Genomic DNA, 16,752 nt, shown 5'->3' on the forward strand with positions numbered 1-16,752 from the left:
CGATCTTAGAGGTCAGGAGGGGTCATACCAGATCAACAGGTCCAAGATGTAAGTTGGGCCAAGACTAGGCCTGTGTTGAAAAAATCGATTTCCCAATTCTAAATCGATTCTCATATTAATTCCTAAAAATCAATTCATATGTCTAAAGATCGATTAAAATTTTTTTTTTTTTTTTTTTAATTTTATTTATGTTTTTTTTTTTCATCATTACATTACAACTTTTGATTATGTTTTTGTTTATCCCCAAAAAATTAATGTTTTGTTGGACACGAGAATAACTTTTAAATAACCTTTAAATATGTTTAAAGGTATTAAAACATTAAAGTGTTAGGTTATAATTGCATAAATTGTCTATATTTCATTACTTTATCTACTGTCTTGGGGTTACATTTGCAAAAAATGCTAAAAACCAAATGCTCAAAAATTAAAAACCAAACCGAAACCAGACCGAAAATGAAACAAATAAAAACGGAATGTTGGAAAAAATAAAAACGGAATGTGGGAAAAAATGAAAACGATTTCATCCGTCTCTGTTTCCTCCCTGGATCTGTTTGGTAATTCTGACCCACAATGTTTCTGAAAGCAGTTCTATCAGCATTCTGGGAGCTGATTGGTCCGTACAGCATCATTAGCTGCCAATACTTGCTGTTGAATCTCAATATAATACAAGTAGAAATATTTTGCATAACTACAGTCATATAATTCATGCAACAGCTCAAAAAACTGTTTTAATAACGCTAACCCAAATCAATATCGGAATCGAATCGAATCGGATCAAATCAAATCTGGATAATCGATTCTGAATCTTAAGAATCGGAATCGAATCGATTCTTAACATTTGAATCGATCCCCAGCCCTAGTCAAGACCATGTAGGGCTTTGAAGGTGATCATTGTGATTTTGAAACCAATTTGAAATCTAACAGGAAGCCAGTGAAAGAAAGTACAGGGGAGATGTGCTCAGACTGTAGCCCCTTTCACACAGAGATTCCGCAATATTGGTGTAAAGAAGTCCTGCCAATACGCCGCCTTTGTTGGTTCACACAGAACCATACAACGCCGGCATAACGCCGCTCACGTCTGTAAATTCACACAGCATGCCGGCGTTCCGCAATCAGAGGCGTGACGACAGCGTCAGCGTCTAGTGGCATGCCGGCATGCCGGCTGTGTCATTCACACAGACCCCGTTTCGTCTCTGTGATGGCTCTGTGACTACCTCCGCTGCCGGCTTATTGGTGGGGCCACTTGGCCCCCCCATTCCGCCACCGTGACTTTCACACAGAACAGCGAGGCGGCTTAAAGGCGCAACGTTCCCGCCTCGAACTGGCTGTGTGAAAGGGGCTAATGTTGTACTGGTAATGAGTCTTGCTGCAGCACAAGACTGACTACATGTTTGACGTGAGCATCAAAACTAAGGTTAGAGTCAAACATTACCCTCTAGCAGTGTGGTTGAAAATGACAGAAACAATGGCTTTTGGGGGACCAAAAAGAAACATCTCAGATATTTTTGTCATTGAGCTTGAGAAGATTTTGGGCTGCCCAGGATTTAATGTCAGAGAGACAGGCTGTGAGATTTGCAAGGCTGTTTGGATCTGAAGGTTTTATGGGCATGTAAAGTGGAGTATCATCATAAATGATGGTCCTGATTTTTCTGGCAGAGACATAGCATGTAAATAGAGGACCAAGTGCTGAGCCCTGTGACATGCCACAGCTGAGCTGAGCAACAGAGGAGGTCAAATTATTCAGTGCGACTGACTGAAAAAGTTGTGTTTGAGAGATATGAATGTAATTAGCTAAGAGCAGAATTCTTCATTCCAATACAGGACTCCGAATGATGGAGGAGGGTTTTATGATCAACAGTATCAAAGGCAGCACTTAAATCTAAAAAGAACAACTCTATTTGCACTTCGCAATAGGTCATTGGTTACCTTAACAAGGGCTATCGCTGTGCTATGGAGTTTTCTAAAACCACACTGAAAGCTTTTGGAAACATTGTTTTCCTTCATAAATAAGATCAACTTTCTTCTGGACATGAGAAAGAAAGGAAAGTTTACAGGTCTGTAGTTCACAAGAAAGATTAAATTCAATTCAATTCAATTTCATTAATATAGCATATATTACAATACCAGTTGTGTCTAGGATCTTTCCAGAGACTTAGAAGATGATCCCCAAGCAATTATTATATAACAATGGTAGGTAAAAAGTTAAACAAAACAAAACTCCCCTGGCTGCAGAAAACCTTAAGCCAAACAGAGGCAAGGAAAAACTCGTGTTTAGGAGGGAAGAAACCTTGAGCAGGACCAGGATCATAAGGGGGGACCTTCCTGCTAGCTCGGTAGAGCAGGAAAAGGGAGATAGGAAATAGAGAATGACAAAAAAAGAGAGAGGAGAGACACAGATTTGTCAAGAGATGGGGTCCAAATTAGTTTTTTTTTATCACTGAGTGCACAGCTGCATGCTCAAAGCTGTCTGGTAATGATCCAGAGGCCTGAGAATAATTAACAATCTATAAGATAATAGGACCGACTTCTGTCTACACTTACATGATTACTCATTATTTTACTGTAAATTATTTCAAATACAGAGCTGATATAGAGCTGGTCCAGTGTTCGTCCCGGTCGTGGAACACTGGACCAGCTCTACACCCTCCGCAGGGTGCTCGAGGGTTCGTGGGAATTTTCCCAACCAGTCTACATGTGTTTTGTGGATCTGGAGAAGGCATTTGACCGTGTCCCTCGTGCCATTCTGTGGGGGGTGCTCAGTGAGTATGGAGTCCAGGGCCCTCTATTAAGGGCTGTCCGGTCTCTGCATGATCGAAGCAGGAGTCTGGTTCGCATTGCCGGCAGTAAATCAGACTTGTTCCCGGTGCATGTTGGACTCCGGCAGGGCTGCCCTTTGTCACCGGTCCTGTTCATAATTTTTATGGACAGGATTTCTAGGCGCAGCCAGGGGCCGGAGGGGATCCAGTTTGGGAACCTCAGGATTTCATCTCTGCTTTTTGCAGATGATGTTGTCCTGTTGGCTTCATCGGACCGGGACCTTCAGCATGTGCTGGGGCAGTTTGAGGCCGAGTACGACGCGGCAGGGATGAGAATCAGCACCTCCAAAACCGAGGCCATGGTTCTCCATCGGAAAAGGGTGGCGTGCCTTCTCCGGGTGGGTGGAGAGGTCCTGCCTCAGGTGGAGGAGTTCAAGTATCTCGGGATCTTGTTCACGAGTGAGGGAACGATAGAGAGTGAGATTGACAGACGGATCGGTGCAGCGTCCGCAGTTATGCGGTCGATGTACCGGACCGTCGTGGTGAAGAGGGAGCTGAGTCGAAAGGCGAAGCTCTCGATTTACCGGTCAATCTACGCCCCTACCTTCATCTATGGTCATGAACTTTGGGTAGTGACCGAAAGGACAAGATCGCGGATACAAGCGGCCGAGATGAGTTTCCTCCGCAGGGTGGCTGGACGCTCCCTTAGAGATAGGGTGAGGAGTTCGGTCACCCGGGAGGAGCTCGGAGTCGAGCCGCTGCTCCTCCACATTGAGAGGAGTCAGCTGAGGTGGCTTGGACATCTGTACCGGATGCCTCCTGGACGCCTCCCTAGGGAGGTGTTCCAGGCATGTCCCACCGGGAGGAGAGCCCGGGGGAGACCCAGGACACGCTGGAGAGACCATGTCTCTCTGCTGGCCTGGGAACGTCTCGGACTCCCCTCAGAAGAGCTGGAGGAAGAGCTGGAGGAAGTGTCTGGGGTGAAGGAAGTCTGGGCATCTCTGCTGAGACTGCTGCCCCCGCGACCCGGGAACGGATTAGCGGAAGAAGATGAGTGATGAGATGAGTGAGTATTTCAAATACATGTTTTACTTATAAATGTTTTTTTAATGTTACGTTTACTAATTTAGTATATATCAAATAAAGATAATTAAATATGATTGAAAGTTATAAATTATACAAATATTTTAAAAGAAATGTGAACCCTTACAAAATAACAGCAGAGGCTTTTTTTTATGAAGTTCAAGTTCAAGTTTATTTATAAAGCACTTTAAATACAACAACAGCTGACCAAAGTGCTGGACAGGTGAAATAAAAATAAAAACAAAACAAGACAACTTTTTGCATGAGATTATTTTGTAGATCAAGAAAGACTAGTTTTTGTATAAACTACTTAATTTTATGTATGTGAATAATACATTTTGCAAGTACAGTCAACTTAATTGTGTTAAGTTTACTTTATTTATCAAAATTAAGTTGACTTTAAAAATAAAATATAAGAAAAAAAAGAAAAAAAGAAAAAAAAAAAAAAAAAAAGGAAAAAAGAGGAAAAAAATTAAAAACATAAAAAAAGAAAAAAGTTGACTTTACTTGTAAAAATTAAGTTGACTTAGGAGAGAGAGAAGACAGACTGTGATATGAGGGCAGAGAGTTTGAGAGTGTTTTGTAGTGTGTTGCAGTCACTACCTTCAGCAAACTGGAAGGCGCTGCGACCAAAGACTGTACGGGCTTTGAGGATGGAGAGTTTAATGAAATTACTGGACCTCAGATTGAGGGCAGAGTGTGACTGGTGTAGAAGGGAAGAGAGGTAGAGAGGTGTTACTAGTATGATTTTGTAGATGAGCAGGAGCCAGTGATGTCCAGTCTACCAGGTTATATAAGTCGCAGTGGTGAGTGGTGGAGAGTATCCAGTTTCTTGAGGGTGGATTGAGATGCCATCCTAGATGGTGTCACCATAATCAAATATGGGCAGGATGGATTTTCTCCTATGTTGAAATTTATGTTTACGGTACTTAAATACTTACCTGCTGTACTCTACTGCCCTTACTTTTTAACAACTTGTGCCTTTTATTATTTTAGATCTTTTCTTATCATTTTATTTCATTTTATTTGTTATTTAATGTTTAATTGTGTCTTGCCGCTTTTAATGTTGATGTAAAGCACTTTGAATTACCTTGTGTTGAATTGTGCTATATAAATAAACTTGCCTTGCCTAATAGACGCTATATAAATAAAATTGAATTGAATTGAATATTTCATTTTTTCCATCAATTATGATTTATTTATTTATTTAGATTATTGCTATTATGATAATTTTCAAGTATGTTGAAATTTTTTGCCCAAATCTGCTCCGGTGTTCTGCCATTTTTTGCTGCTTTGCCAAAAAATGCTCCCTAATGGTTTTCTACCTTTGTAGAGCTACAATTTTACTGTGTTTTACTCCCTAGCCCACTTCCTTTACCCCAAGTGGTCCTTGTCTCTTGCCAGGCCGTCGTTGTAAATAAGAATGTGTTATTAATGACCTGCCTGTTTAAATAAAGGCGAATGACTGAATGAATATCAAATAAAGCGATAGAATTGGGTTTTTTTTCCTCTCGTATAATCGTATAATGTTCAGAAGTGTAATGCAATTCATGTCATGGGTAGCGTATTTTGTGGTGTATTTTGAAAGATCAAATACTCAACATCCCATATTATCAATTTTACATCGTGCAAGAAATGATGGGCGTGGCAATCAAACTTTCAAACAAAGCCATTACAACCTCAGAGGGGAGAGCATATACAGGAAATCAACAATCAGAACCAACACCAAACTGAGATGCACTACAGTGGCAGCGGTGGATGTATGGAATAATTTGGATAGGGATTTGAAATTATGTAGAACCTTAACCTTATTTAAAAAAACATTGATATCAAAAAAACTTTATATCAAATTAATGAGTGGTGATGCTTGCTATGTTGATTTGGGTATTTATTTAATTGGTGATTTGCTTTGATTTTTTAAGGATGAAGGTAACATGTAGACTGCACCTTTATTTTAAAAATCTTTTTTATTTCTTGAGGAATTTTTGTTATCACCATGGAGGCAATTTGTTTTACTGACAGTCTTTCTCTTACTTCTTCCTTTTATTTCATTAATTTAATTAATCTTTTTGAGGGTAGGCAAATAATAAGCTTTGCTTCAGCCTACCCCTTTTCCGGTCTAGATGTTATTTGTGTATTTGTATATTGGAAACTTTTTGTAATGTTTTCTTTGAACAGTGAATTCGTTTTCTTGTTGTCATTTTTATTCTTTTTTTTGTGTCATGACCGAAAATAAACAAAAAAATAAACAAAACTTTAAAAACACTGTGCGCATGCGCAGTACCACAAAGTAGCATTTCTCGGCAGGTAACAGAAATTGGCAGAACACCTAAAATAAAATAGTATGTATTTTGTTGTATTTTGATTTTTAGCCACGCCCCCTTGGCGTGACGTCACACCGCCCCGGAGGTCACGCCCACGCCGACAGGAACACACACATTAACATTAACACTGTTAAAGCGATGAAAACTTGCAGCTTTCAGCGCTGATTACAGATACTATTGTCGCTCGAGGCGGAATCCAGCAGTAAAATGCCATTGTTTGACGGGCTGGGAAGTGGAGGAGAGAAGACTGCGATTGTCATTGATTTGGGAGCAGCATACACAAAGTGAGTGTTTGTCAGTAGCATGTCGTGCTAATGGAGCTACCAGCTTAGCATGACATCCTAAACGTTTCTTTTCTCATTAACGTGATTATTTTATCATGTGTGAACATTAATGAGATATTGCTGTTTCAACCCCGTGTCTATGTCGGTGTTTAAATCTTTCAAATACGTTAAATGTGTCAGTTCAGGACTGCTAGCAGCTAATGCTATGTTAAATCAAAACCAAATAAAACATTAGAATAAAGACTCAAATGTAAAGAAAGACATTGATACGCCTTTAATATTCCTATTGGGTTAAATTGGAGACAACGAGACAGATTAAAGACAGTGAATTTTAACAAACATTGTCCTATAAGACGAAGATTGAGGAGTAAATCTACATGTTTTTATTAAAAGACGAAAATAAGTCACCACTGTTTTCCATAAAAGGCAAGGCAAGTTGATTTGTATAGCACAATTCAACACAAGATAATTCCAAGTGCTTTACATCAACATTAAAAGCAGCAAGACACAATTAAACAGTAAATAACAAATAAAATGATAAGAAAAGAGGTAAAATAATTTAAAAAAAAGCACACTTTTTAAATACATTAGGTGTATCCCCTTTTTCCATCTTACATATCACATCTGGAAATGTGGACATTTTTAAACGTAGACTAGAAACTCATCTCTTTGGTCTGGCTTTTATGTAGCATCACATTTTTATAGTTTTATTCTGTTTAACATTTTTTAAAGGTATCTGTTTTATTTATTTATCAATCTCTTATAATGTTTTTATTATTATATTATTATTTATTGTTGTGGACTGATTATGTTTTAGCCTTAATCCTTGAACTTTTATCTTTTTATAAATTTTATATATTCTATATTGTATGTCAGGGTTCATTGGTCTCCCAGTTTTTTATTTTTTGGTCTCCCAGTTTTTATTTATTTGTTTATTATGCTTATTTTTCAGTCAAAATGTCAAAGCACCTTGTATTTGATGTACCTGGATGAAAGGTGCTATATAAATAAAATGTGATTGATTTGATTGATCTTGTGTTGGGGGTGTACAGTGAAAACATTGCTAATATTTTGTATTATGAAGTATACTGTGTAAATCTAGGCCGATATTTTTTCCGCAGTCAAAACAGACACTCACAGAAAATCACATGAAGATCCAGATGCCTATTTTCCTCTTTTTAAAGAATGAAGTCTTTGTCTAGCGTGTTTGTCCCACTATGGTTCATACAGAGATTCTCTGTTACTTTATTTTTGTACTTCTTCTAATCCTTTCGGCTTTTCCCTTCAGGGGTCGCCACAGCGAATCAGTTGCCTCCATTTGAGCCTGTCTTCTGCATCCTCTTCTCTGACCCCAACTACCTTCATGTCCTCTTTCACTACATCTATACACCTCCTCTTTGGTCTTCCTCTGGGCCTCCTGACTGGCAGTTCATAACTCGGCATCCTTCTACCAATATATTCACTATCTCTCCTCTGGACATGTCCAAACCATCTCAGTCTGGCCTCCCTGTCTTTATCTTCAAACCCTTTAACTAGGCCTGTGTTGAAAAGAGCGATTCTCCGATTTTAAATCGATTCTCATATTAATTCCTAAAAATCGATTCATATGTCTAAAGATCGATTTAAAAACAAACAAAAATATATATTTTTTTTTTGTTTGTTTTTTTCATCATTACATTACAACTTTTGGTACTTTTTTGTTTATGCCCAAAAAAGGAATTTTTTGTTGGACACGAGAATAACTGGTGCCATGTTTTTGCCTTTAAATATGTTTAAAGGTATGAAAACATTAAAGTTTTCAGTTATAATTGCATAAATTGTCTATATTTCTTTGCTTTATATACTGTCTTGGGGTTACATTTGCATAAATGTTAAAAACCAAATTCTCATAAATGGGGGAAAAAATAAAAGCGATTTCTTTCCTCCTCTGTTTCCTCCCTGGATCTGTTTGGTAATTCTGACCCACATGATGTTTCTGAAAGCAGTTCTATCAGCATTCTGGGAGCTGATTGGTCCTTACAGCATCATTAGCTGCCAATACTTGCTGTTGAATCTCAATATAATACTAGTATTAATATGTTGCATAACTAGACAGTCATATAATTCATGCAACAGCTGAAAAAACTGTTTTATTAACAGTAACCCAAATCAATATCGGATCGAATCAAATTAGATCGAATCAAAGCGTGATAATCGATTCTGAATCTTAAGAATCGGAATCGAATCGATTATTGATATTTGAATCGATCCCCAGCCCTAGCTTTAACATGTGCTGTCCCTCTGATGTCCTCATTCCTGATCCTGTCCAATCTGGTCACTCCCATAGAGAACCTCAGCATCTTCATCCCTGCTACCTCCAGCTCTGCCTCCTGTCTTTTCCTCAGTGACACTGTCTCTAGACCAAACAACTTTGTGCAACTTGACTTTTAGACTCAGACGTTTCTTGGTAGCAACTAACGGAATAAGACTTCAAATAAAACATTGAGTGCCATGAGGAAGTTTGTCTTTTTTTGTGTAGACTGCTTAGTCCTCACGTTGCGATAAGGCCCTTTTTTCCAAGCAGTCAAGAAGAGGCTTGATAGTAAACTCTTTATTAATGTCTGAATCTCTTCTGCATGTTCAAGCAGCACATGTGACTGGAAACCTTTCTTGCAGATGTGGCTTTGCAGGGGAGACGGGGCCAAGGTTCATAATTCCGAGCGAGATCAGGAAACCGGGACAGCAACAGGTGACACTCTGCTGCTATGTGCTGCTATTAAATACTTGGACTTGGCTGTAGAAAAATAGCTACGGTAATTAAATGTTCAGATTGTGTGTAATGCTTCACTTTTACTTCCAGATCACCAAAGTGGTTCAGTACAACATCAACACAGACGAGCTGTATATCATCCTCAAAGAGTTTATCCATTTGCTCTACTTCAGGTGAGAATTTTTCAGCATCAGTAAGCATTGTGGTAAAATGTTCAAGATACTCAAAAGCTTAAAACGGTTTCAACAGTTGTGTATATTTGCACAGAAACAAATAAGTAACTGCAGGTTGTTTGGTTTTTTGTTTTTTTTAATTAAGTGTTTTCAGCCATTGTACCACATAATCAACAGAATGTAAATAAGCCACAGCTAGTCTAAAATTACTACTACTGTCATTTAGCAGAGCGAGCGAGCGAGCCAGAAAGATATGAGCCTGAAAGAAAGAAAGATATGAGAAAGAAAGAAAGAAAGAAAGAAAGAAAGAAAGAAAGAAAGAAAGAAAGAAAGAAAGAAAGAAAGAAAGAAAGAAAGAAAGAAAGAAAGAAAGAAAGAAAGAAAGAAAGAAAGAATAGATACATTCCCATTGATGACGTTTTTGTGTAACAAACATGGCGGATCTGAGTCATTACAATTTTTGCAGTACAGGTGTAACTAATTTAATTGGTTTTTATTAATCCAATTTAATTGGTGTAGTTTAGTAGTATTTGGTATTATTTTAGAGCAGTGATTTGGGGGCTCCAAAGACTGAATGTGGTGATAGATTTATAGTTACAAAGGTGGAGTTGAATTGGTATTCTTTTTTATCGTCATTTTTATCGTTATCGGGATAAATGCCAGAAATTATCGTGATACATTTTTTTAGTCCATACCGCCCATCCCTACTTAAAAGACACCAACATGCGATCATCTTGTCATAAGTGCATGCAGCTTTCTCAGTGCAGAGTGATGCAAAGAGCTAGATCTTCTAACTAATTCTGATGAGCAGAGAAGTTTACTAGATGGAGAAGTTCTCCTTGAAGAGCTGAGTTTTTAGCTTGCTCCTAAAAGTAGTTACAGACCCTGCGGATCGGACAGAGTTTGGTCGGTCATTCCACCATCGGGGAACAATGGAGGAGAATTTCTCACCACGTTGTGGTGGAAGCACCAGGCTTCTTTCACTGGCTGAGCGGAGCTGTCGAGAGGGAGTGAATCTCTGGATGAAGGAGTGAAAGGAGTGAAAATTGTCTATCCGTTTACCTCAACCAGACACCTTCTGGTGAACCCTCGCGACAGAAGAGTGGTCATCATCGAATCCATCCTCTGCCCGACCCACTTCAGGGAGACGCTCGCCAAGGTTTTCTTCAAACAGTTTGAGGTACAACAAGAAATAACATGTAAACTTATGTGTTTTATGATATCAGCAGTTTATGTATGCGGTGAACATTACTCCGGAGCACACTTCATATTGTATACCTATTTTCTTTTTTTTCTTTTTTTTTTCTTTTTTTTAACAACTTTATTTATCATTTTTCCATATCAAAAACATCGGCATCATTATATATAAACTTTATTACGGGCTCTAGACCCAATATCAAGACATACAACATTAAAAAAAATTGTTATGCATTTCTTACAAAAGTTGTAATGTAAACCTATTTTCTAACCAGAGAAATGATCATGGTTAGAAGCAAGAATATCACTTTAACCCCATTAATTCCTGTACTGCTAAACTAGTTTATAGTTACTCCCTCCATATTGAAAGCAGTTGTATTTTAATTCTGTTCATTTATTCTGGCTTTGCTCTCATTCGAAAAAACTATGGGCAGATATTAGCAAATTTATTATTGACTCTTTTGCTATAGATTTTAATTTACATTGGGAAAATGTTGTTTTTGGTTTCCATTGTTTCCCTAAGAAAGAAGGAAAATGTTACTTTTTGATAAATCTGTTTCTATTTCTTGCCAAATTTCATATTCATAAGAGTACATTTTCAAAGAAAACCCCTTGCTTTTATGTTTTCCAGAAAGAAATTGAACTTTACTTAAAATTAATCACTAAATCAACATATGAAAAGGCTATTAAAACTGTAGACTTGTGTTATATGTTCAATCTTCTTGAATAACAAACATCACCCCTGGAACATGTTCTGTATTTTATTTGTATACTGTTCCTGTATACTATTTTGTGATAATTATTTTAAATAAAGTTTTAAAAAAACAAACATTGGCAGTAACGGTAATGCGCTAAAAAAAAAAGAAGTTGTATTTTAATTCATTTAAATTCCCTTTTTATGTTTAAAGCTCAGACTTTTGGTTGAAAACTGTTGCCTCATTCTGTGTAAATTTACCACTTTGCAGAAATGAGCAGTGAATTCAGGGTTTTTCATCACCATTGATTACTGCAGTAGATCCATTGTATTGAATTTAGGGATTGGTCCCTGGTTCTGCTCCCGGGCCTGGCAGGAGTCTGTCTGTGTGGAGTTTGCATGTTCTCCTCGTGCTTGCATGGGTTTTTTTTCTGGATGTTCTGGCTTCCTTCCACAGTCCAAAAACAAGCCTGCAGCTTGCACCGGGGTGAGCAGTTTAACACGATTTATTTATTTTTTTGATGGTGGTTGCAGGTGCCGTCTATGCTGTTTGCTCCAAGTCACCTCATGGCCGTCATGACTTTGGGCATCAACTCTGCGCTTGTGATGGACTGCGGATACACGGAGACGCTGGTGCTGCCTGTATCCATCTGATGTGATCTACAAGTCTGTTTGGAATATATATATGTTATGTTATGAATCTTTATTTCGGCTTGTACACACTTTTTGCAGAACAAGATGAAAAGGAAAGAAAAAACAACATTTCTTTTGCCGAACAGGTGTAGGCTGAAGCCGTAGCTTATAGTGCCTACCCTTTTTTCTTATGATCAGCGAAAATATGAGACATTAGCTTTTACTCCGTGGAAACAAACAATACATAAAGAAGACAAAAATAAGTAAGACAAAATATAAAATTGACGTTTCACATTCTAGAATGTTTTTGATAGTATACTTTATAATTATAGTGTTTTATACTTATTTACAGTATTTTCTTTAAACAATTTCTTAAACTTTAGGATAGAACGACACATTTTAAGGTTGTTATTACAACTATTCCAAATTTCTCTAGCCTTAACTTATATATATATATATATATATATTTTTTTTTTTTTTCTCTAGCCTTAACTTATATATATATATATATATATATATATATATATATATATATATATATATATATATATATATATATATAAATAAATAAGAAAAAAAAACATTAAGATTTTTTCATTTTTTTTATTTTACATGTCTTTAAGAACTGCTACTATTATTCTACATTTCTTTATTTGTAAAAGCAGAAAAATGATTTATTGTGTTGTTTTAATCTCTTGTTTTGTTTTATGAGACCAACCTTAACTGTAGTAAATCAGGTTTATGAGTGCACTCCTATCCTCCCATCCTGGGAAGCGTTGCCTCTAGGAGGGAAATCCATTCATAAGTAAGTTGCTGCGAGAGCGCATCGGCATGGTGGTTGGATGTTCTTCCATATTTGACTTTAGAAAAGATGGCTCTCTTTAATGTTTTCTTGCATGATAATTGAGAATCTTGCAGTCTGTCTGAGTGAAATGTGTTTATTTTAGAGAGTTGGAGGCATTTCTTGTGGAGCAGTGCACCGTGGACACGGATACCAGCGCAGGGCAAAGCGTATCAGCCGCCATTGGTAATTTCAGACGTTCGCTGCACGTTACGTTTTTGTCTTTTAAGTGGAGACAAATGTGAACCTTGAACTCTGTTATTAGCTGCTGAAAATAGAAGCTGTGACCTGTTATGCATCATGCACCATTCATGAGGAGAATGTGTTTCCTTGGGTGACTGGGATGAATCGCTTTCCCTATTTGTAAATTATACATATGCATAAAGTTTACTTCAAGTTTCCCTGCACAGTTTTTTTTTTTAAACCTTCATTTTTTTAAAAAGAAAGAAAGAAGACTACACATGTACATAAATAATTAAAACAAAGAGCAGGCTGACTCACTCAAGCAGACTGTTGGAAGCACACAATTACACCTCCACAAATAATAGAGATGAGGCATTGTCAAAAATCTGAAAGTCCATGTAAGGCTTGTGACATATTGGGCGTAAAAACTAAAAAAAAGACAAAAACTAAACAAAATACTGATTTACTTTTAGATGAATAACTTGGGTTTATTTAAATCCATAAAGTCATAGTCAAAGCCAAATCCTCTGATTCACCTTCATATTTTCTAACTTATTAAAGTCTAAATGGGGAAAAAGATGAAATAAGTAGAAAATGATGTTAATTTAATTTCTTATGTACCGCTTTCATCTTTTCCTCAGGGACTTTGCCAGAAGAAACTGTAGAGGATATCAAGGGTACGTTTATTTATTTATTTATATCTTGGTCTTCATCCCTGCGGATGTGGATCCTTTTTTTTTTTTTTTTTTTGCCACCATGACTGTATTGAGTGCCCAAACTATATATTCATATATTATTGCTTTTGTTTTGTTTCTTTCAGTCAGAACATGTTTTGTCAGTGACTTGCAGAGAGGCCTCATGATCCAAGAAGCCAAATTTAACCTGAACGGAACAGCAGAGGTAAATAATTTGTTTGTGGTGCTGGTTAATCTGATCATCCTGATTCTGTGATCAAACATTTTCGTGGTAAAATGTATTCTTTACATTTGAATTGGTGTGATTGTAGCGTCCAGCCCCTCCTCCAGATGTCGACTACCCCCTCAATGGGGAGAAAATCCTGCATATTAAAGGATCTATCCGGTAATCATCAATCAGTCATCTTTTTATTTGCTGTCATTTTACTACGGTTTTAGTTGCTTGTCCTACTGTTATTTCACAAAGTTGTCATTTTCAGTTAAGTATAGTGAATTTGTACCCCCCCACCCCCCAGGGATTCAGTGATGGAGACGATGTTTGAACAGGACAACGAAGAGGAGAGTGTGGCCTCTCTAATACTTGATGCTCTGGTCAAGGTAGAAAGAATCCTTTCATAAAGTCGGTTTTACAGTGTATTAAAGCTTTATATCATATTTCTGAATTGTCTGATGTAATTAGGGCTGGGGATCAATCAAGAATCGATTCCGATTCTTAAGATTCAGAATCGATTATCAAGATTTGATTCAATTCGATTCCGATATTGATTTGGGTTAATGTTATTAAAACTGTTTTTTGAGTTGTTGAATGAATGATATGACTGTAGTTATGCAAAATATGAATACTAGTATTATATTGAGATTCAACAGCAAGTATTGGCAGCTAATGATGCTGTAAGGACCAATCATCTCCAAGAATGCTGATAGAACTGCTTTCAGAAACATCATGTGGGTCAGAATTACCAAACAGATCCAGGGCAGCAAACAGAGACGGATGAAATCGGTTTTATTTTTTATTTTTTATTTGTTCCATTTTCGGTCTATTTTGGTTTTTAATTTTTGAGAATTAGTTTTTTTAGCATTTTTTGCAAATGTAACCCCAAGACAGTATGTAATGAAATATAGACAATTTATGCAATTATAAATGAGAACTTTAATGTTTTCATACCTTTAAACATATTTAAAGGCAAAAACATGGCACCAGTTATTCTAGTGTCCAACAAAACATTACGTTTTTGGGGATAAACAAAAAAATAACCAAAAGTTGTAATGTAATGATGGAAAAAAAAATACATAAATAAAAAAAAAATAAAAAAAATCGATCTTTAGACATATGAATCGATTTTTAGGAATGAATATGAGAATCGATTTAGAATTGGGAAATCGATTTTTTTCAACACAGGCCTAGATGTAATGCAAAGATTTGTGGGTTAAAGTGTACACAAATCAACCACAATGTTAAAAATAACCTACCTATTGTTATGCATGTCTAATGAAGTAGCTCCTCTTATATCTTCAGTTTAATGCTGATACTTTGAACAAGTTTTTGAGGAGTGTCACGTTGCAATGATCAGAAACTGAGATGTGGATGTTTGTTTTTTGTTTGCTTTCAGTGCCCCATTGACGCACGTAAAGTGCTCTCTGAGAACCTGCTAGTGATTGGAGGAACGTCCATGCTGCCCGGCTTCTTGCACCGCCTGCTGGCAGAAATACGCCTCCTGGTGGAGAAACCGAAGTACAGCAAAGTGCTGGCCAGCAAGAGCTTTCGCATCCACGCTCCACCTGCCAAGCCCAACTGCACGGCATGGCTCGGAGGTGCGACCTGAGATTTAGCTGAAGTATTTATCACTGCCTGCTGAAGGCAGGTCTGAGTGAGCAGAATTTTAAAAACAGCATTGTGGATAAGTACTTCTTCAGCATCAGCACGTTGTAGAAACCGCTTGTCAGCTAATCATGCCTCTCTTGCAGCAGATGTTCCTTTTTCTCACTTTTTTACATTTCTACCGTTCCCCAGGTGCCATCTTTGGGGCCCTGCAGGATATCTTGGGCAGCAGATCGGTGTCGAGAGACTACTACAGCCAGACAGGCCGCATCCCGGACTGGTGCTCCTTGAGCTCCCCTCCTCCTGAATCTTTGTACGAAGCAGGAAAGACGCCCCCGCCACTGATGAAGAGAGCTTTCTCCACAGAGAAGTAGCACCATGCCGCAGCATCCTGCTCTCCAGTTCACCCCTCTCCAAAAGGACATTCTAGTTATCTTTAATGTAACATCACTACACTTGTCTGGATAACATGTTTACTACACACGCAGCTCGGGAGGCTTTAACGTCGAGTGGTCAACGGTTTTCTGTAGACTGGTCATTCTGTGTGTCAGGCTGTAAAACAGTACATTCATCAGCTGTGTTCATTTGATAACTAGAAAGTAAACATTTCATATAGCTTACGTGTTACAAGCAGACACGTCTACTGTTAAAGTCCCTTTGAGAGAAAGAGAGGGGGTGAACCGTTTAATGTGCATCCTCTCTGTCTAGCTAATTCTGAAAAGTACACTGTTCAGCAGAAATGTTTCAGACGACAGCCAAGCCAAATTTAATCCAGACACAAGAAAACTTTGGAGTAATCACGGCGTAACGTGTGATTAAATGTAAAAATGTCATCATGACAGCCATTAACCATTCAGAAAAGAAAATGTTGCACTTATTTATTATTTGTACTGAAAGTCCTGCACATATACATTAGAAGTCTGATCAGTTACAACTTTCTGTGTGTTGTTGGGTCCATTTAAACACCCTAGAGGCGTTTTACTCTGTAAGCGTAACAGTCCAGAATACGACAAATAAATATTCACAATCAGACATGTTTTCAGTCATTTTTGCTCCATAATAATGATGATTATTATTATTATTGATGATGATGATGATTATTAGAGCTGGGTATCGATTCAAATGTCAAGATTCGATTCCGATTCTTAAGATTCAGAATCGATTATCACCATTTGATCCGATTCGATATTGATTTGGGTTAGTGTTGCCCGGATTATATGACTGTAGAATAACTATTGAAATAATAATTTCACAATAATTATTGTGGAATAACTAAGAAATTAATAACTCAAATAGGCATTTCAATATCCATTTAAAGTGC

The 16,752-nt window shown here is 37.5% G+C and overlaps 1 protein-coding gene across 1 annotated transcript; it reads left to right on the forward strand.

Annotated features, from left to right (window-relative positions):
• The first annotated feature begins 6,248 nt into the window (after positions 1 to 6,248).
• Positions 6,249 to 16,461, forward strand: actr10 (actin related protein 10). The gene is made up of 13 exons (XM_061707116.1): positions 6,249 to 6,447; positions 9,103 to 9,175; positions 9,287 to 9,369; positions 10,441 to 10,549; positions 11,795 to 11,902; positions 12,631 to 12,698; positions 12,841 to 12,920; positions 13,559 to 13,594; positions 13,738 to 13,817; positions 13,924 to 13,997; positions 14,128 to 14,209; positions 15,223 to 15,424; positions 15,624 to 16,461. Exons 1-13 carry the CDS (start codon positions 6,371 to 6,373, stop codon positions 15,803 to 15,805), a joined length of 1,254 nt encoding a protein of 417 aa, XP_061563100.1. The 5' UTR covers positions 6,249 to 6,370; the 3' UTR covers positions 15,806 to 16,461.
• The last annotated feature ends 291 nt before the right edge of the window (positions 16,462 to 16,752 follow it).

The sequence above is a fragment of the Cololabis saira genome, chromosome 18, assembly GCF_033807715.1.
Source record: "Cololabis saira isolate AMF1-May2022 chromosome 18, fColSai1.1, whole genome shotgun sequence".
NCBI lineage: Eukaryota > Metazoa > Chordata > Actinopteri > Beloniformes > Belonidae > Cololabis > Cololabis saira.